We start from the raw sequence: 20,848 nt of genomic DNA, 5'->3' as shown, positions 1-20,848 counted from the left end.
ACTTTGACGGGCAGGTGGGATTCTGCTGGTGTCTTCTTTGTTCATGATTGCAATATTGCAGATGATTTCCGTCAACACAATTCAGTATTAGTGTCAACATGTTATGGGCCATTAGAACGACTTCATCAACCGGGTTGTGTTTCAAGATTAGCTTCCGTAGCCTTTGTCCATCCAAGCACAATCTGCAAGGTAGAGGTTGTTTGGTTTTGGAGTTTTTCTCTCCTGGATGAGTTGCTGTCCCCAGCTAACGAGCCTCAACTGTTTGGGGTTCGAACACGGGACTTGTGGAATTAGCAACCATGAGCTCTCACGCCCGACCACACTGCTAACTGTATCTACTGTTCTGACTGTTTACACTGTCCTGTTACTACTGTCTCGAGACTCTATCCACTGTCCTGTATTTAATGCTTTAATCTCCTATATTTACTATTGTCTCGAGACTTGGCTAATTTGCCGTAATCATCTCACCTGTTACACTGTGGGGAATGTGTGCAAGTGTGAAACCAACCGTGACAGTAACAGTTGGGGGAGTGGGGCAGGGGGGCTCGTCTGCACGGTTGACATTGCGCATTTTTAACAACAGAATAAACAGAACTGTTTCTCTCCTGCCAGCTGGTTGCAATTATTCAAAACATTCACCACCAGATGTTCGTTATCGATAAGTCATACCCATTTATTCGAATATCTAGTACCGCAGGTTACGATATTCTCTCAGCGATAACGATTCCCTAACCATAAATCTAACACGTCTAACCGAACCGTAACTAGTTCTTACATCAACGATATCAGATATAGACATAATATGTGGGTATAGCTAAGCGATAACAACGTGTTAGAGTGTTGCGTCACATTTAGTTTAGTAAGGGTTGTTGAACTAAAGAGATGCGTAATAATTTAGAGTTGTCGTGAGTTCTCCCTTGTTTATAAAATAAAGTGTATAAATTATATAGTCAAGTCACGGTTTAAAAAAAGTTTATATTATATAGTCAAGTCACTGGTTAAAATGTGTATAAATTATACAACCGAGTCGCTTATTAAAAAGTGGATACATTATTTCGCCGATTTCGTTTTTAAAGTGTCTAAATGGTATTCCCGTCTGTCGCCAGACTTAGTTATAAAATAGTTGATCCGGGTGGAGGGCGGACGTAACGCTGCATGCACGGCGGTTAACTGTATCACGTGTCCGCAAACCATACCTTGACCTTCAATTAGCGGGAAATTCCGAAAAAAAAAACCAACGCAAAAAAATTAACCTAGACACGAAGCTGTTTTCACGCATGGATGAACATAGCAAAAAAAAAAAAAAAAAAACGCTATCGACCGCTAGCTAGACCTATACGTGTATATGGTAATCCCAGCACCAAACACTGGATTCTATCAAACAAGTCCCGTGACCCTGTCTGTACCTAGCGCAGTCGTTTCCCCTCCCTCTAGTTTTGTGGGCGGTGGATGGCTGGGCAGTTTTTTTTTGTTTTTTTTTTTGGGCAGGGGTGGAGGAGGAGGTGGGGGCGAATGACGCAACACAAAAATCAATAAGTCGCCGCATATTTAACCCACTTCCTCTCGCTAGAGCGCGGGGCTGTATCGATCGGGTCGATGCCAATCACGTACTATTGAACTGGCCTCTGTGTGGGAGCATCATCCATTCTTACCCCGTCTCCGTCCCTATAACAGACCACACACACGCTCGCACGTACACACGCACACATAAATGCATACATAAATGCATACATATAAATATATATAAATATAGTTTAATATATATAAATATAAATATATATAAATATAAATATATATATATATATACACACATATATATATATATATATATATATATATATATATATATATATATATATATATATATATATATATATATATATATATATATACACAATAAATTCTGCGTCTACTTATGAACGTGTCCGGTGTTTATGTATATAGTACCACTACGTCATTGAGGGAGTGGGCTGGAATATTTAAGGACCTTAAGGACATTTTACCTTTATAACTACACGCAATACATGAGACTATGAAGGTTGTGAGCAAATCAACAAAGACAAATGTTTCAGTGTCTTGTTGTAGCTCGACTATACCATCAGTTTGGCATCATACAGTCGCCCTGTAATGGGAGCTAAAAATCACATTCAGTAATTAACAAAATATTGGTTTACCGTTGGTGTCGGAAATGGTTGATGTCGGAAATGGTGGAGTGATCCGACCTTCCACAACTCGGAGATCGACTTGGAATGTTTATTTTACTCCGATCGCCTTGACAGCTAGGCGTGGGTTGTGCTGAAAATAAAGTTGGAGTAGGTTAGTGCTAGTGACCGCCACAGTACTAAGGGAGACAACTTGAGGTGGGGAAGGAGGGGACGCGACACAAATTATATAAAAATTGACATGACAGAATCCTTGCTGGACATTTAAAAAATAATCCCAGTTATAATTCTCAGTTTTAACTCGACAGCACTTACATTATTTTATCCATTGACTTATTTATTGGAAGGATCTAAAAATCGGAACAAGAAAAGCTTTGAAGCTATAATGTGTATGAACTATAATATAATTGGTTTATAATTAGTTGAAAATATATAGTTTATATTAGGAAGGCTGGAATTTTACGAAGAACCGTTGAATTTTAATCTATGCAACGCAGTGTATATATTAATATGGAAACTAGCCGTTCTGTGCAGGATATAAACGGTGGCAGCTGTTTCTTTAATCCAATTTCACACATTACGGTTATCTGTATAATATTTACGCTTTATACCAAGTTAAATGTTAGCGAACTCAATGTGATTTATGTTTGCTAATGTGAAGTTTGTTTGTACATGGCACATGTTGCTTTCAGTCATGCTTGACACTTTGTTATGGCTTGCATGTTTCCCAGACCTTTTCGATAAGTGTCTGGAAACCTTGTTCCCAGAGCATGCTAAACTTACTGCACGAGGGACATGCCTCAGTCCGGTTAGGATTAGACTAACGTCAGAGTCTGGTTAACTGTGGGAGCGATGCGGCCTTGATCTCACTTCACTTGGCTTATCTGCTGAATGGCTTTTTATGTTTGTTGATCGTTGAATTTTTGGAAAAAACAAACAAATTAAATTATCGTTAGGCCTTACTTCCCATACACTTAAGTATACACAGATCGTGTTCTTTCGTAACTGAATCTAGCGTCAAACAGTTTTAGAACCGTTCTTGTTCGTGTAATAAAGAAGCATGTCTAGATCAGATTAGATATAACTGTGTCGGTGACCTCGGTATGTGAAGGGAAAGTGAGGTCAGCACTAATCCCAGCCGTCTTTACTTCACCTAACGTTATGAAAGAAAAGGTCTAGAGGACTCACGCACTCGAGACTTTCACAGCCGTCCCCTACTGGTGTCGTATAGTATTTTATAATATATAAAGCTCGTTCAAGTGTTTGCAATAGACTATGGATACATTGGGGTATTATAGTCGTTTACTAAGCTGAATTAGGCGGTTCCACCGGCGCCCCGGCAGGGTGAGATTTAGCGCCCCAGGCTATTCTGTAAGTTTTATGAATTTATGTTTGCATTTAAGTTTGTGTTTATGTTCTGCGTTATTGTTTGTTTGCGCTAGTGTTTGAATGTTTGATTGTGTTTGCGTTACGTTTGTGTTTCCGTTTTTATTATTTTACGTTTGGGTTTGCGTTTATGTTGTTTGTTTTCGTGTGTATGTTTTGTTTTCGGTTGGTAGTGGTAAGGGTTAATTTGAAAAGTAATATATGTCCTAAACCCGAGCAAAGCCGTGTATACGCTGTTTTATAAACACACGTCATGGTCATTTACTAATAGGTTTTTCACAAAGCCCAGTGCAGGGCCTGGCCGGGACGGCTGGTAATGTATTAAAGCTTCGTAATGAGATATGAGACCCGCTATTGAACAATCAGGTTCAATGACCCCCGCTTTCACCAGCACTAGCCCCCAAAATTCTAGTAAAAGTGGAAGAGACAGTAGGGGGTCTGAGGGGTTGTTCTAGAACATTTTCCCTTGGCGTGGACAAAATGCGTAAATGGAGCTTCACAGTTTTATTTATTTATTTATTTATTTTTTTCGGAGATCGTGTTCATATTTAATGTGTTGATTTATTTATTTATTTCCACTTCAGCCATTCAACACAAACCTCATGCGTGTTTTAGATTATTTATTTTTAAAGACTGGCGAGTTCGAAACAGGTCCGTTGCTGTAGCTTCAGACCGTGTATTATTTCAATGATGCTATTGCTAGTGGTTTGACCGTGATGTTTGACAAGTATTGTTCACCGGTTTATATTGAATCCACAAAGTATGTACAATCGTATGGCTCGTTCAATTGTTGTTAACTATTAAAGATTGGTTGTGAATTGTAGATTTTACACGAAATACAATTTCTTTAAAGTAACTGGTTACTATGTATGTATGTATGTATGTATGGATCTATCTATCTATCTATCTACCTATCTATCTATCTATCTATCTATCTATATATATATATATATATATATATATATATATATATATATATATATATATATATATATATATATATAAACTAGATAGCGGCGTATGCTACGTCGCGGGTCAGCTCATATATATATAACCGCCTATGGCTACCACCACTTTGATATGGCTGGATGACTCCCCGTATCTCTAGGATCACCTTATAGCTCAATGACTTCTCAGATTACTACGTAGTTAAACGGCACGTTTTTGTATGTGGGTCCCTCATGTCTAGTGAGATATTGCATAATGCAAGGTAATTTAGACATTTTTTTCTAAAATAATATAGCCTGCAATGTCAATTAAGTTAATTAATGCATCCGAACTTTTTGTTTTCTTTAAATAAACTTTTTCTTTCTGTCTAGTCATTACATTAGCTAACTTCAAACTTAAGACTAGTCGCGTATTCGAAGCTTCAGTTTTGTTATGGTTTTGTGTTTAAAACATATTGTATATATTACATAGAGATAAACACTCATGTTTAAAGAATAAGCCACGAAAAAAAAAAACATAAGCCCTTCTTCCTGATGATCAGAATGGATTAGATTTAAAAATTGAAAGCAAAAATAGTTAAGCCGCTTAGGAGACTTGCGAAATATGACATAAAGTTTAATTATTTTAGCCAGTGAAACTTGGAGAAATCGGAGAGATGGGTTCTAAATTTAGTAGTAGAAGGTTATTTTAGCTCTCGTGGTGGATAATGTATATATTTCTGTTAGGATATTGGAATCAAGGAGGGATCTAAATTAGAATTTATAGAGTAAGTGTATAATATTTCATTCCTTCTTTCTTTAAAATGAATTTCATTATATCGTGATTAAATATTAATTATTTGGTTGGGATGTCCCATTTAATTTTAAACCTGCAGTTCTATAAAATGTATGCCTTGACCACAAGATATTGATTGGCTCTATCGAGGTTTTAAGTGTTCTAGTAACAGCCCGTTACTTCCTGGTGGAGGGTGGTTGTGATTTCAGATGTATCGGTTCGGAACCAGCGTTGTGTTAGCGCCCGTGGTTCGTTAGCACCGGTGTTTTATTAGCACCTTTGTCTTGGATGCACCCGTGTTTCGTTAGGACCAATGTCTTGTTAGCAACTGTGATTGTGAGCACCATTGTCTTGTTAACACCCGTGATTGTGAGCACCATTGTCTTGTTAACACTCGTGATTGTTAGCACCATTGTCTTGTTAGCACTGGCGTTTCGTAATTATCCGTGTTTTGTTAGCACCGGTGTTTTGTTTCGTTTGCTATTTTATTCATAATCATGCAAGATTCTCACCACCTATTGTTTACAAGACCAGACAACACAATATACATTTTTTTTTGTTAGAATAATCATTTTCGCTTAATTCGCCCTCCCTTACACACACACACACACACACATACACACACTCACTCACTTATTATCATTGGTATTGGTATCTACGTATTAGTTCCTAGTAAACGTTAATCCATCAAAGGCTATAGCCTGTCAGATGCTTGTTGAACATTAACCCTCATAAGGCTGCTGTCTCTCGTAAACCTATCAACGGTTGTGACGTGTAGAATGTTAACCCTCTGAGAGCTGCTACCTGTTAGACACGAGTCAGGCCCAGCCAGTCGACCTTGCCAGCAGACGGCCAGGGAGCAGTCCACGCCTCCATCCCTGGGGGAAAACTAGGTCAGGTTAGCGGGTCAGTGTGGCCTTGGTTCGCTGGTCTACATTCCCTGGTGTGTTCACACCTTGCTTGTAATCTTTCTGCTCAGTGTGGTCAGCTGGAGGGTCGCTTAAGTCCACTCTGGAAGTTTATGGCAGGGGACACAAGTAGGGGAACCTATGCCACGTCACCGCGCTACTTCCTGGTTGCTGTTGTGGTTGTTGGGTTGCTGGTTGTTGTTCCGGTGTGGTGGTTTTTTAATGAGCGACCGTTCCGCGTCAGCTGACTAACAATACTATGCTAAAAAAAGACCAATTAGTAGATAATTAAATTAATTAACCTAGTTGGTAAGGTATATTTGACGTTTCTCATCAACCTGTACACCTGTCGCACTCACAGTCAATAAATACTTTACACAAGACGTCACGTACAACCTTTTTGTATTTTTTTTTCACAAATGTACATTTTATATAAAAGGGTTTCCGCGATTTTAGATCTATAAACAAATTAGGTTAAGTGTGCGGGGATGAGTAAGCATATTACCTATTATTTATCCGACTACCTGTTTGTGTGTGTGTAATACATATTACATATGTAATGTATTTAGTCTGTCCTAATGAACATTCCTCGCGTATTACCTGGCCACATGCACATTGTTTACTTAAGTCACTTGTGGATTGTCTATAGCGGCTTCTAAACTACCAACTTAAGATGTATATCGTTCACAAATGTGAGTAAAGAAATATGTGTAATCGTGTAAATTTTTTAAATACGTTGAAAATATGCTGCGTTTTATTTTATGAAATCCGAAGAGCCTAGCTACATCAATAGAATGTTTTTGCTAACGTGTCATGATATAACGCAGAATTCGAAACCTATTAACACAGTTCGATCTGTGGTAAGGGTTAAGTTATTATACCCACCTCTCACCAGTACTGAAATTACGATGTTATCTTCTCCAATGATCGTTTTCGTATATCGGTTAATTGAAAAAGAAACTACCCACACGCGGGTCAACTAACAATGAGTGAGTACTGGGGTCATTGAAAGTTGAGTCACCCCCACGGGGAGAACAGGTGCTGGCAGGCACGTGACTAGCACGCAGGGGAGGCGCTGGAGGAGGGGGCTGCGTCGACAGGTGGTTGAAATAGCTCTCGGTCAGGTGAGCAGACTGCACGTGGTTAGCTCAACACGAGCGTCGAGTGTGACACGACACGCGCATACGTATTGTATGTCCATGTTGTATGTCCATATATTGACCCGTTGATCTTATGAGGACGTTATACTAATTACAGACACAGGTATCGAGTTGTTTGTTTGATGTAGGAACTAGCCGGAGTACAGGGGGTTTGTTCCTACAACTCCTAATACTTTACAAAAAAGAATTAGTAGAGCCGTCATGCTAGTCTATGTTACAGATAGATAAGACTGATTCTAATTGTATGACTATACCATGACAAAACGAACTCAATTATCTAATATTATTGACCCCCCACCTATCCCCCACCCCGTCTCCTGTGTCTTGTACTTGTCATGTGAGGTAGGTGAGGGGATGTTAACAGCTTACAAGATCACTAGTTCGTCTTGTTTTTAATGGGGAATGTTAAGTTTAGCAGTGACTCGCCATTGATAGGTATAAGAGCAGGGTTTCTTAACATTTTTTTCTATGCCATACTACACTTAGGCTTTCCTCAAATCCCTCCTCCCTCCCTCCCTCCCTCCACCTCACCCCCCCCCCCTCCACCTCCCCCCACCACAGTACCCAAAATATGTACTATTAAGAAATCTCAAAAAATTAAATGTCACCTAAATTAATACTAGTAAACAAAAGAGGATACACAGTTAATTTTCAAAACGTATACTGGAGAACTAAAATTGAGTTTTAAAAATAATTTTAATGTAAGATGTTGTTCTATATGTTAATTATTTATTAATTAAATTTAACGACACCCAGAGTGCTTGCAGCCAGTGGACTTTAAGCCACGTTCCGATTTAGTTACCTTCATTGTCAAGTCTCTTTCCCTCTTTGGTATTTAATGTAACATTTAGCAGACAATCATGTAGGGCGCTAAATATAAATATAGAAACTGTAAGACTTGATCTCATGCAACTTTGGTCGAGTTTGGGTATTTAGTTTCAGTTTAATTGGGTTGTGGTTTTGTTGAGTGTTAATGACAGTTTTAACCGCACCTGACACACGCACGCACGCACGCACACACACACACACACACAAAGAGACACACACACGATTAACTTATGCAGTATCGTAATGACAGCATTAGCCGCAGCTGATATCGATACAGACATGTTAACTGAATCTATATCGTAATGAGTGTTAACCGCAGCTGATACTTGCATAAACACACGTTAACTGATGCAGTATTGTAATGGCAGTGTTAGCCGCACCTGATATCGATACACACATACGTAAACAGAATCTATATCGTAATGAGCGTTAACCGCACCTGATGCACACACACATACGTAAACTAATGCAGTAACGTATGGCACTTTTAACCGCACCTGATATCGATACACACATATTATGTAAACTGATGCGGTATCGTAATGGCAGTGTCAACGCAGCTGATATCGATACATACACATGTTAACTGATGCGGTATCGTAATAGTAGTGGGAACTCCACCTGATATCGATACATACACATGTTAACTGATGCGGTATCGTAATAGTAGTGGGTGCTCTACCTGATATCGATACATACACATGTTAACTGATGCGGTATCGTAATAGTAGTGGGTGCTCCACCTGATATCGATACATACACATGTTAACTGATGCGGTATCGTAATAATAGTGGGAACTCCACCTGATATCGATACATACACATGTTAACTGATGCAGTATCGTAATAATAGTGGGTGCTCCACCTGATATCGATACATACACATGTTAACTGATGCGGTATCGTAATAATAGTGGGTGCTCCACCTGATATCGATACATACACATGTTAACTGATGCGGTATCGTAATAGTAGTGGGTGCTCCACCTGATATCGATACATACACATGTTAACTGATGCGGTATCGTAATAATAGTGGGTGCTCCACCTGATATCGATACATACACATGTTAACTGATGCGGTATCGTAATAGTAGTGGGTGCTCCACCTGATATCGATACATACACATGTTAACTGATGCGGTATCGTAATAGTAGTGGGTGCTCCACCTGATATCGATACATACACACATGTTGTTGAGTGACGCAGAAATCGATCTGTGATGTGGGTAGTTGTACCGCGTTGGTGTGACGTCATTTCTAACCACGTGACCCGGACTACTCACTCCAATACACATCTACTGACACTAATGGCCTGTATACTTCTTAGGGTGGAGGGGGGGTATAGGGACTTGGGGGAGGGGGTGTAAACAACAGCTGTTGATTTTGTTAAAATTTCGTGTACGTTTTCATACACGTGGTGTTCTAAGGGTCAGTGGAATTTGTAACTCGCCTCTTCAGGTCAGTTTTTGTTTCTCTTTGTCTTTGTTCAGATAGTTCGACAGTTACCTTAAGTATGTTTTTAGCCGAAGCATTGTTGACTAAGTCTAGCGAGGGGAGTGTGGCATTAGAATACATGCCGACTAGACGGGGTGTTCAGTTACTGACGGCTTATTAAGGCAGACACCTCTGATGCCCCGGCTCCTGACATTTGTCAGTTGTTCATTGACCCCGCTCACATTTAAGTTGCCGTAAGTGTTGGGTATTGTTTAGCTCGTGGCGAACATTGAAACACATAAATAATAAACATATAGCTGTTGGTGGGCTTGCTCGATTTGGTTACATCGTATTGGGTTACGAGAGGGGGGGGGGGGTGTGAAAGGTGGGCTGGGTGTTTTAAACAGCGTCCTATTATCAAAGTAAACATCGTGTTATGCGGATATATCAGGTTCATTATTTTAAATTCATGACTGAGTCACTGTGATGATATGTACATAATGATATATATATATATATATATATATATATATATATATATATATATATATATATATATATATATATATATATATATATATATATATATATATATACATGAGAAAGAGAGAGTTATTAGATAGATAGATAGATAGATAGATAGATAGATAGATAGATAGATAGATAGATAGATAGATAGATAGATAGATAGATAGATAGATAGATAGATAGATAGATAGATAGATAGATAGATAGATAGATAGATAGATAGATAGATAGATAGATAGATAGATAGATAGATAGATAGATATCCATTTAACATGTTGAGCGAGTAAAGAGGCCAACCCCAGCACACGTTATGTAGACATACTTGTCACGTTGCTGTCCTCACTGTTTAGGTTCACGTGTTGTTGTTGTTGTGACAGTGTCATGTGGACAAGTCTTATAAACAATGGTACCACACCTGCTGGTGGTGTTGTTTTGGTGTGACCTGCCAGGCCTGGTGGTATTCACCTAAATGTCGAGATGGTGTTGGTACCTCACAGAAAGATGGATTAGTAATTTGTGTATGTAAGATATTCTCTGGCAAGAGACTATTACCTCTATGTAAGCTCCGCTAAGGTATAGTAAAGGCGAATGTTTTAGATATTATTTGTTTCTTTGCTTGAGAATTGTATTAAAGGGGCGTCTATGAAAATGGCAGCGTAGAATGTAAAACATGTAGAAAAAAAGTATTATAAGTGATACAACTAAAAATATGTTTTTTCTTCTTAAGTACATCAGACATTTCCCTACCAAATCAATTTGTTTTTAAATAAATTCTTACAGTTAAATACTTTTGGTTGCGACTTATTAAAACAAAAATTGTCCTGGCTTAATGTCCATAGACCCATGTAATGTGTCATACCGTGGAAGTCTGGAATGGCAAATATTTAGCTGTTGTATATTATTGATGCAACATTTCAACCTTTGACCCGATTGCATCATCAATCGCTGTCTAATTTGTCATAACAACAACTTTTTTTTTTCTAAATTTTTTATCTTTGTCTCATTAAGAATTGGATTATTTGTATACGTGTTATATTCATCAAAATTAGCGATACTTACACAGTGCTTTTTATAGTATCGATAGTATGCTCTATCGATATAGTACTCTATTATCGTATCGTTACTTTGTAAATTTTATATACTGCTATCCTATGTAGATTCTAGTATTATTTGGTTTTTTTTTTTTTGCTTATTGATATCTCGACGTATCTACATCATGATGTATTACCTGGTATTGATAAAATTATTATATCGATATGCTGTCGTATCGATCAAGTTGGTTATCTGTAAAAATATAAAAAAAATGTAGAAACCATTATACAACCCTGTATGCTTATGTATGTTACAGATGTGTACAACGATTTGTGTCTTAAGGTTTTCTTTCAACTTGATATGTAAGTACGGCACTAAAACATAAGGAAGTGTGTGTCAATAATCTGAAGTTGAGTCTAAGGGGAACGGCTAGCTAACGTTTTGTAACTATGTGTACCTTCAAATACTGCACCAATTAGCACCAGGAGAGCGCTGTTGGCACAAAATTGCATAACTATCTTTAAGTACTGCTTCACTTTGCTGTGAGTTACCTCTCTTGGCAAAGTACTGTATCGTTTGTGTATGTTTAAGTACTGCATTAATTAATATTCAGAGATCCCTATTGGTGTAACTGTTACACAAGCTAGAGTGTATACAAGTACTGTATCAATCAGCACTTACAGACCCCTATTTGTCAAACCATTAAACAAGCCAGTGTATACTGCATCAACTCGAGCCCATCTGTATTAGACCCTCTCATTGACGGTCGTGTTCGTGTTAGACCCTCACATTGACGGTCGTGTTAGACCCTCACATTGACGGTCGTGTTAGACCCCCACATTGACGGTCGTGTTAAACCCTCGCATTGACGGTCGTGTTAGACCCTCGCATTGACGGTCGTGTTAGTGTTAGACCCCCACATTGACGGTCGTGTTAGACCCTCACATTGACGGTCGTGTTAGACCCTCACATTGACGGTCGTGTTAGGCCCTCACATTGACGGTCGTGTTAGGCCCTCACATTGACGGTCGTGTTAGACCCTCACATTGACAGTCGTGTTAAACCCTCACATTGACGGTCGTGTTAAACCCTCACATTGACGGTCGTGTTAGACCCTCACATTGACGGTCGTGTTAGTGTTAGACCCTCACATTGACGGTCGTGTTAGACCCTCTCATGGACGGTCGTGTTAGTGTTAGACCCTCACATTGACAGTCGTGTTAGACCCTCACATTGACGGTCGTGTTAGTGTTAGACCCTCACATTGACGGTCGTGTTAGACCCTCACATTGACGGTCGTGTTAAACCCTCACATTGACGGTCGTGTTAAACCCTCACATTGACGGTCGTGTTAAACCCTCACATTGACGGTCGTGTTAGACCCTCACATTGACGGTCGTGTTAGACCCTCACATTGACGGTCGTGTTAGTGTTAGACCCTCATATTAACGGTCGTGTTAATGTTAGACCCTCTCATAGACAATCGTGTTAGATCCTCACATTGACGGTCGTGTTAGCTTATTGACGGTCGTGTTAGACCCTCACATTGACGGTCGTGTTAGACCCTCACATTGACGGTCGTGTTAGACCCTCACATTGACGGTCGTGTTAGGCCCTCACATTGACGGTCGTGTTAGGCCCTCACATTGACGGTCGTGTTAGACCCTCACATTGACGGTCGTGTTAGACCCTTACATTGACGGTTGTGTTAGGCCCTCACATTGACAGTCGTGTTAGACCCTCACATTGACAGTCGTGTTAAACCCTCACATTGACGGTCGTGTTAAACCCTCACATTGACGGTCGTGTTAGACCCTCACATTGACGGTCGTGTTAGTGTTAGACCCTCACATTGACGGTCGTGTTAGACCCTCTCATGGACGGTCGTGTTAGTGTTAGACCCTCACATTGACAGTCGTGTTAGACCCTCACATTGACGGTCGTGTTAGTGTTAGACCCTCACATTGACGGTCGTGTTAGACCCTCACATTGACGGTCGTGTTAAACCCTCACATTGACGGTCGTGTTAAACCCTCACATTGACGGTCGTGTTAAACCCTCACATTGACGGTCGTGTTAGACCCTCACATTGACGGTCGTGTTAGACCCTCACATTGACGGTCGTGTTAGTGTTAGACCCTCACATTGACGGTCGTGTTAGACCCTCACATTGACGGTCGTGTTAGTGTTAGACCCTCACATTGACGGTCGTGTTAGACCCTCACATTGACGGCCGTGTGGGCTATGAAACAACCTCTCACACCGCCGGCACATGCTAGGTTTGGGCTGAGCACTACAGCGCGACGACTGCAACTTTCGTGCGCATGTCCTCACCGGTGCAGTCAAGTGTGCACTTGCGTGAGGAGGGAGGGGGAGGGGAACAGGAAAAAATATCAAGTGGTTTTATTAGACGTTAGCGTGTTGGCCGTGGGAGGCTTGTGTGAGTTGGTTCGTGTCAAACTTTATTTCGCGTGGCTGGTGTAACTAAACATGGGGGTTTCTGTGGGGATTTTATTGTGGCTTCTCGTTGAAGGTGTGGTGTTGTCCAGATGAATGGATGTTAAGGTGAGTTATCTGAGATAGTTGCATGGCAGTGCTGAGGTATTATTGCGGTGTCACCCAGCTACCTAGGTGATGACACACCGTGGTTCGTATGGACTTAAACGTTATGCGTGTGGTGTCACAAAGTTAAATATGACGTCACCAAGCTGTGTGCCGTGACGTCACCCATATACGTGTGTGACCTTAAACGTTATGCGTGTGGTGTCACAAAGCTACCTGTTGTGATAGCCCCAAGTTACCCGTTAGACATCAGTAGCTACTTTTATGCACGTTCCCGCTTTAAACATCATCTTGCTTGTCTATTCTAGTGGCTAATTTCATCATTAATTCCATGTATCTAATGATGACAGCTTTACTAACATCGGCCCTAGAACCCACCAAGCTTACAGTCTATAGTTGTCTTCATGCTCAGACTGCCCTCTACTATATAATAGGTCAACTTTCTTTGTCATCAATACTTGTCTGTAATAAATCAATTGATTCCCCCACCAGTTTCTTTGCCTGTCATCAATATTTGAGCTTGATCGTGATTTACTTGGGGGATGTGTAGGGTGAGATTGTAGGGAGTGGGGGGGAGGTAGAGAGAAGAGTGGGATACGTATGTAGAGAAGATAGCTGAGCGGATAGTTGTGGGAAGTGAGGGCGGGGTGTGTGTAAGAGGGTGAGGGTGGGTTAATGCCTAATAATGTCTAATATACTGTAACCCGTCTCCGTAATTTCAGAGATCCAAGCTACTCACTAAGTCCGTAAACACCAAGTGTGTCTTTGTACGGTCCAATGATTTACGTTTTACGTCCACAAACAACTGATCGAAGTAGCAAGTCGTTAAACATCCATGAGCTTATATTGATAATTTCATAAAGAATAAGATCAATGTAAATGTAACCCTATGTATAAATGTAGATAATATATGTGATGCTCTTCACTCAACCTATTGCAAAATGTCTTCTTTTTTTTCCTCTCCTTTTTCACAGAAAAATGCAATATGTATTGTATTTCTAAATTTTGAAATGAGAAATAGTATTTCAAATTCTTACACTGATTACGCAATTCCATTTCTAATGAGAAAAAAAGCAAATGTCTGTCGTTTTAATAATAACATATTTTTCAATGCTCATGGGCATGTAGAACTTATTTTTTTATTAAAACGGATATACCCATATAAACCACAAACAGTTCGCGGCCTGCGGTTAGATATTCTAGAACCAGAAAGTACGAACGCGTTTAGGATTTCAGTTTGTCTCCCAAACACACTGCGGCTTTATTTCATCGGCCCCTTTGGTGTAGGTAGGTAGATAGTACTTACCCGAGAATGTCACCATTTTCACGCATCTGTTCTTTGTCACTCCGCATATAAAATACCCTGCGATTAATGACGCCTGCAATTATAATTAATTAAAAAAAAGACAACTCTACGTGAACAATTGTGACACGTTTAGAAATGTAAATTGCTAATGAAGGGTTTAGTATCAGCTATGTGGGTGTTTATGCTAGCGTTGGGTAATTTCACCGGGATGGGCTAGCAAGATGGTGCTCTCTTTGGTATGCCGCGTTAGATTAATTGACTGAATATAGCCCGTACAAATTGATTCGGCTCAATTGTTATCAGTTATTCACAATACATTTTCGATGGTTGTGTTTTTACATTGTAATGTACACGATAGTCACTGCTACAGGACACTACAGCAGCCCTTTGATGTAGATCAAAGGACTGGTAGGGTTTATGAGCCGCGCGTTGCACTCAAATTGGGTCAGTGTTTTCCAGACATTCGGGGAGTTGCTAGACAAAACATGACACTCCCTCTGTAGTAGACCTCGTCTAGGGAAAAAAAACACATTTTTTTGTTGCTACTGCGCAGAAGCACATGTATGTGATTATCTTGCTACCCCATCCCTTTTAATCTCCCCTGCCCCCATCTTTTTTATGGAGCACCCACAGACCTGTATAATTTGACAAATGGGCCCCTATTAATGTGGGTCCCTACAACCAGATATGCAGCTACTTGAATAGAATTAAAGCAATCTACCTGATCAATTATTCTTTATGTCCTTGTATTTTAAAAATGTCTTATTAGTATAACCTAAATAATACAATAAATTAAAATTAATATATTTAAGCCTAAATTAATTAAAATAATCACCACTATCCTTTTTTTTTCAGAGTTTGGACAATGCAAAGCAAGTTTCAATTTCATTTTGGACCGCAACACTTTCTCGACTGGAGAATTTAGACATGGGAATTTTAGAGCTGGCTACAGCAGCTGAGATAAGAGAGTTTAACTCCAGTCACCATGCACCCTGCCCGTCTACGTGAACACGTCAGGCACTTCTAGACCGGCCTCTGGTGGAGGAAAGTGGACCTGAGAACACCTGGCACCATGGTCCAGTTCCAGCCTGCTGCGTGTTGAGCTCACAAACTGGATCAATAAGAGAAAGAAAAAAATTTGATGGCACTTACTTTTTTTCACGTTCTCTGTCAGCTTTGATAAAACCCAAAAAAAAACAACTAAAAAAGCAACAAAAAAAAATCATCCCAAGATTATAGTGGTGTGGTGTTTGCCTATTACATAGGGTTTAGTTCCCCAGAATTGTCTCAAAAGTTGAAGTATCTGATAATGAAATTTGAAACAGGATTGATTTTCTTGCACCTGAAGGGTTTACCAATAGACCAGTTATTTTCATAACCTCAAACAATCCAGTAGCTGGATGAATCATGAGGATAATCCAGTTATGTGAAAAGGAATGAGTGTGGAGTTTCATTTGTTTTATAATTTAAAGTATAATTCACTTCACAAGAAGAAGCATTTCAGTATTATTCGCACTGTGCCAAAAAAGGATTGTGAATATTTGTGAGGTAAAATTCTCATTGCCTATCAAGAGGTAAAAGTCTGGATAGACTGACTAGCCTATACTCTGACTAGCCTATACTCTGACTAGCATGACCCATTCTCCTAGAGAGCAGCCAGATGAAAGCCCGCAGCACCATGTAGTCCATCGGCCGGCCATGTTTGTATCCACCCCTGGCTACCCAACCACAGATAACAAGGAGAACAACACTGGCCTGCCCGCCGGAGAAAGGGAAGAAAGGCAGCAGCTGGCTCACACCTCTGTCCCCCCGATGCATACAGCAGATCCAAGAGAAGAGTACTGTGAGGGTAAAACTGTCTTGTCTACCGAGGCGGTCTTCAAGCATCCAAACACACTACAGGGAGTCCACTACCCACAGTTTCATCAGCGCCAGGCTGGTTCCAGCCAAGAGTTCCATGGCTCACCTCAGGCGTCTATGACCGTGCGTCCGCGGCATTTCTCCGGCGGAGAATCTGCATCGGATCCTCAAGGAACTCGCTACACTCAGTTCTCAGAGTTTGCTGGTCAACCCGCCGCCAGTATGAGTTACCCTAAAAAGTCTGAACCTTACCCAGAGTTCTCCCAGTCCTACAGGTGCCAGCAGAGTACCTGGCACACCACACAGGCTGGGAGACACCAAGAGCAGATGATGGAACATTCTCATCAGGCGGAACATTACCATGTTACACAGTCCTCTGAGTATCAAAGACCTTCCAGGTCTAGCGGAGGTGATTCTGAACTTACCTCGGGGTCCTACACTTGTTACCTAACTTTACCAGAGGCTTCTGGATCCCAGGGTCAAGGATTTATTTCTCAGAAATCTGGCATGCCCAACTTGCCAGAGATCCAGATGAGCGAGCTAACAGATAGTGGGATGACGGCGCCGTGGCTCTCCCACACGCCAGATAACTTGTCACCCACTGTGCAGATTGTTCAAAAACTGTCCCAGGCGACAGTCAGTGACAGTCAGAACTTGGACAGTCCGTTGACCACTTCTTCAGGGAATACCTCACCGCGGACGTCCACGTCAATGGTGCTGCAGGTCCCTGGTCAAGAAAGGTCCCCATCTCTGAGTCCCATAAGTGGACACAAACACAGACAGCTGTTTGTGTTCCCTGACGTCAACCAGATGCCAGGGAAATCATCTTTTGTGCCAACACTGGAGGCAGCCGGGTTGAATGTGTCAGTTTCTGGGATGAAATCTGATACCCAGAGGTGGCGCCATGTTTCCTCTGGGAGCAGTGGTGACTCTTCTAATGCAGGGGACAATTCCAATGTGGCGCGACCTGCTGTTAGCGCAAGCAGTGCCAATGTTGTATCTAGGGAAAGGTTTCTTAGTGGAGACACTGATGTAGACGATACCCTGGTGGACTCAGAGACCAGTTCCAGTGTTGTTGAAGACAGTGGCAGCAGCAGAGAACAAAGTCCGTTTTCAGGGACGGTTGAGCCTGGACGTACACACTCCCCAGGGAGTCGGAAAACTTCTCCCTTGAGACATATAGCATCGCCGTCGGGTAGGAGAAGCCTTCACAGGCAGCAGGTTGTTATGGGGGATGAGGACTGTGAAGGAGTGCATGATGCTGAGCGTGGGCATGGTGGGGAAGATGAAAAACTGCAGCCTCCGAAGTTTAAACGCAGGCTACACCAAAGGTACGTCTCCAGCCTGAAGGAAGAGCCATCGACCGGCTCGGAGCCTGGGTCTGACGGCTCCTTGTTGTATGTCCACCCAGACTGTTCTGTTGACATTAAACCCATCCTCAAGCTTGAGACAGTTGGGGATGAACTGGACGCGGTGGAGAGCTCCATGCCCAAGAGTCCCAGACGCTCGTTAGCTGACGAGAGTTGCCGGGGCGACTCTCATGACTTGAGCGCTGATGAAGGGGACGTCTTCATGGAGCCGGTCAGAGCCGCCCAGAAACCAAAGCCCAGGAACCAACAACAACCACTGGACCTATCCCGCGCGCCTGTTGGCTCCTCACCATTCCACGCCATGTACAGAACCGCCTCCCTCCCCGAGTCAGAAACACCAACAAGCTCCCCCGGCCCCAAGTCTCACTACTCCCCCCTCTTCCGTTCCTCTCACAGGTTAAACTATTCTCCACACGGGCTTCTCTCCCCCCAGTCTCAGTCCCCACTGTGTTCTGTACCAGAAGGAGGTAGGATATTCAGTTTCAACACATACGAAGCCGTAGGAGCTCACTCTGATACAGATATCATCTCCCCCAGCCCCATGTCCCCCAGATTTTTCACATTCCCATCCATCAACCCCTCACATACCACCACCCCCCTACTGAACCCCATGTCTGAGGTCAACAGACTAGCTGTCTCCCCTAGGGCCTTGTACCCCACCTCCCCCATCCAATTCTCTCTCAGGTCTAAGTCAGTGGCCCATGTCAAGTGGGAGAACTTCCCCAAAAGATCCTTCTCCGACTCAGACGTGGCCTACCAGTGCCCTGTGTGCAGTCAGGTTTTCCCATCCAATGACAATCTAGCCAAGCACATGGCCAAGCACCTGCCCACAGAAACCATTCGCTCTGCTGACAACAACAAGATCCACTACTGTAAGGTCTGTGAGAGATCTTTCTCACGCTCAGACATGCTGACACGTCACATGCGCCTGCACACCGGGCTCAAGCCCTACGTGTGCATGGATTGTAACCAAGTGTTTAGCCGCTCAGATCATCTCAACACGCACAAGCGCACCCATACAGGGGAGAAGCCGTATAGGTGCCCACAGTGTCCGTACGCTGCCTGTCGTAGAGATATGATCACCAGACATATGCGTACGCACTCCAAGCGGGCCCCGAAGCGTGGGCGTTACCTCTCTGTGCCAGACGAGGGGACTGATAGGAAAAACTCTGAGGCTTCTGAATCCCAGGACATTTCAGTGGTCAGACCATGCTCGTCTTTATCTAGCATTGAAAGTCTCGACCTTGAGATGGGTCAAGGCCACAGGCGGTTGATGCAGGCTAGTGTGGAATCACTGCCGTCGACAGATGACCCCAGCAACCAGGCCCGCACCTCCACCAGCAGTAAAGAATCCGAAGACCTGGACGACTACGCCACCTTCTCCCCCACCCAGTGGATGTCGGGGAGGAAGATGAGCGAAACCGGACCATTCCAAGATCCCAGGACTCACCAGACGTCTGAAGATGACCCGTACGGCCATCATGACACTATATCAGACACCCGACCCCAAGAGCCCCAGGGTTACATGTACAGCCCAGGGCCCAAGCACCACCTCCACCAGCGATCCCACCAGGGTGGGTCTCACTACGTGACCAGCGGCTCAGGCCCATCTTCTGGCACCCCCAGGGACACATCTTGATGAGAGTTTCCTCTAAACCCTGGCTCGTACCAGACTTTCAGTACTAACTTTAAATAAAACCAACGCGCACATTGTTGAAGACTAGGATTTGTACAGCCATCTATATCAACCTTTCACACAACTTGCATCAAGAATATTGTTGAACTGTTATAACTAGCTACTTGTTTATTTTTTAATGCTTACAGCGTTCATCTCGTTCATGCACGGCCCATTCCTGATAATCCACAACACATTTTCTTACTTGTCAACACAGTATTGCTATGTTATGATTCATTTGATGTAGACCGGTAGTTTAAAAGAAATCTTGTGTTAAAATGAAAAGATAAAATGTTAATTACCTAACCTTTTTATAAGCCTTAAATAAAGTAATTAGTGCCTCTAATTATTTAGCAGATGCCTGTCAAGGTATCCAGCTAGCTTTATTATTCTTTAATTAATTGGGTTTTTGTTTTCTATTTGATTTGTCCACTGACTACCCTCCCACTAGCAAGGCTGTGACTCATGCAGTTCTTACAAATGTATTCCCAGCTGTCAGTTGCTGTAAGAAATTAAAATCATTCTCAGCCTAGGCTGTGTTCTGAAAAAAACTATTAAATTAGTTATTCCCTCACCATTGCAAATTAATTAAATTGGTGTAAGTTACAGTATAGAACAACTCATAGTGTTAAATTTGAGCTTTATAGGACATTTTTGTTTGTAGTGATATTTTGTTGGTTTGTATTACGAAAGTTACTAAATAAATATTGGAAAGTAATTAAGTAAATATTGGAAAGTAACTAAGTAAATATTGGAAAGTAACTAAGTAAATATTGGAAAGTAACTAAGTAAATATTTGAAAGTTTCTAAGTAAATATTGGAAAGTTACTAAGTAAATATTGGAAAGTTACTAATTAAATATTTGAACATTACTAGGTAAATATTGGAAAGTTACTAAGTAAATATTGGAAA

The 20,848-nt window shown here is 41.6% G+C and overlaps 1 protein-coding gene across 5 annotated transcripts in view; it reads left to right on the top strand.

The window, feature by feature from the left end:
- LOC131941729 (uncharacterized) overlaps nucleotides 1-20,443 on the top strand; it is a 70,833-nt gene extending 50,390 nt beyond the window's left edge. For 3 of the 5 annotated variants that reach the window (XM_059301192.1, XM_059301194.1, XM_059301195.1), the window contains one exon: nucleotides 15,887-20,443. In XM_059301192.1, coding sequence (XP_059157175.1) covers nucleotides 16,664-19,900 — 3,237 coding nt within the window. In that variant the 5' untranslated portion in view covers nucleotides 15,887-16,663 and the 3' untranslated portion in view covers nucleotides 19,901-20,443. Of the gene's footprint in view, nucleotides 1-9,549; nucleotides 9,628-14,507; nucleotides 14,601-15,886 lie in introns of those variants that run through there. The other 2 variants (XM_059301196.1, XM_059301197.1) reach the window with 2 other exon arrangements.
- Nucleotides 20,444-20,848: the final 405 nt, after the last annotated feature.

This window comes from Physella acuta, unplaced genomic scaffold, assembly GCF_028476545.2.
Source record: "Physella acuta isolate Inbredline_101_S28 unplaced genomic scaffold, ASM2847654v3 ptg000371l, whole genome shotgun sequence".
NCBI lineage: Eukaryota > Metazoa > Mollusca > Gastropoda > Physidae > Physella > Physella acuta.
This window is presented reverse-complemented; position numbering and strand designations above follow the sequence as displayed.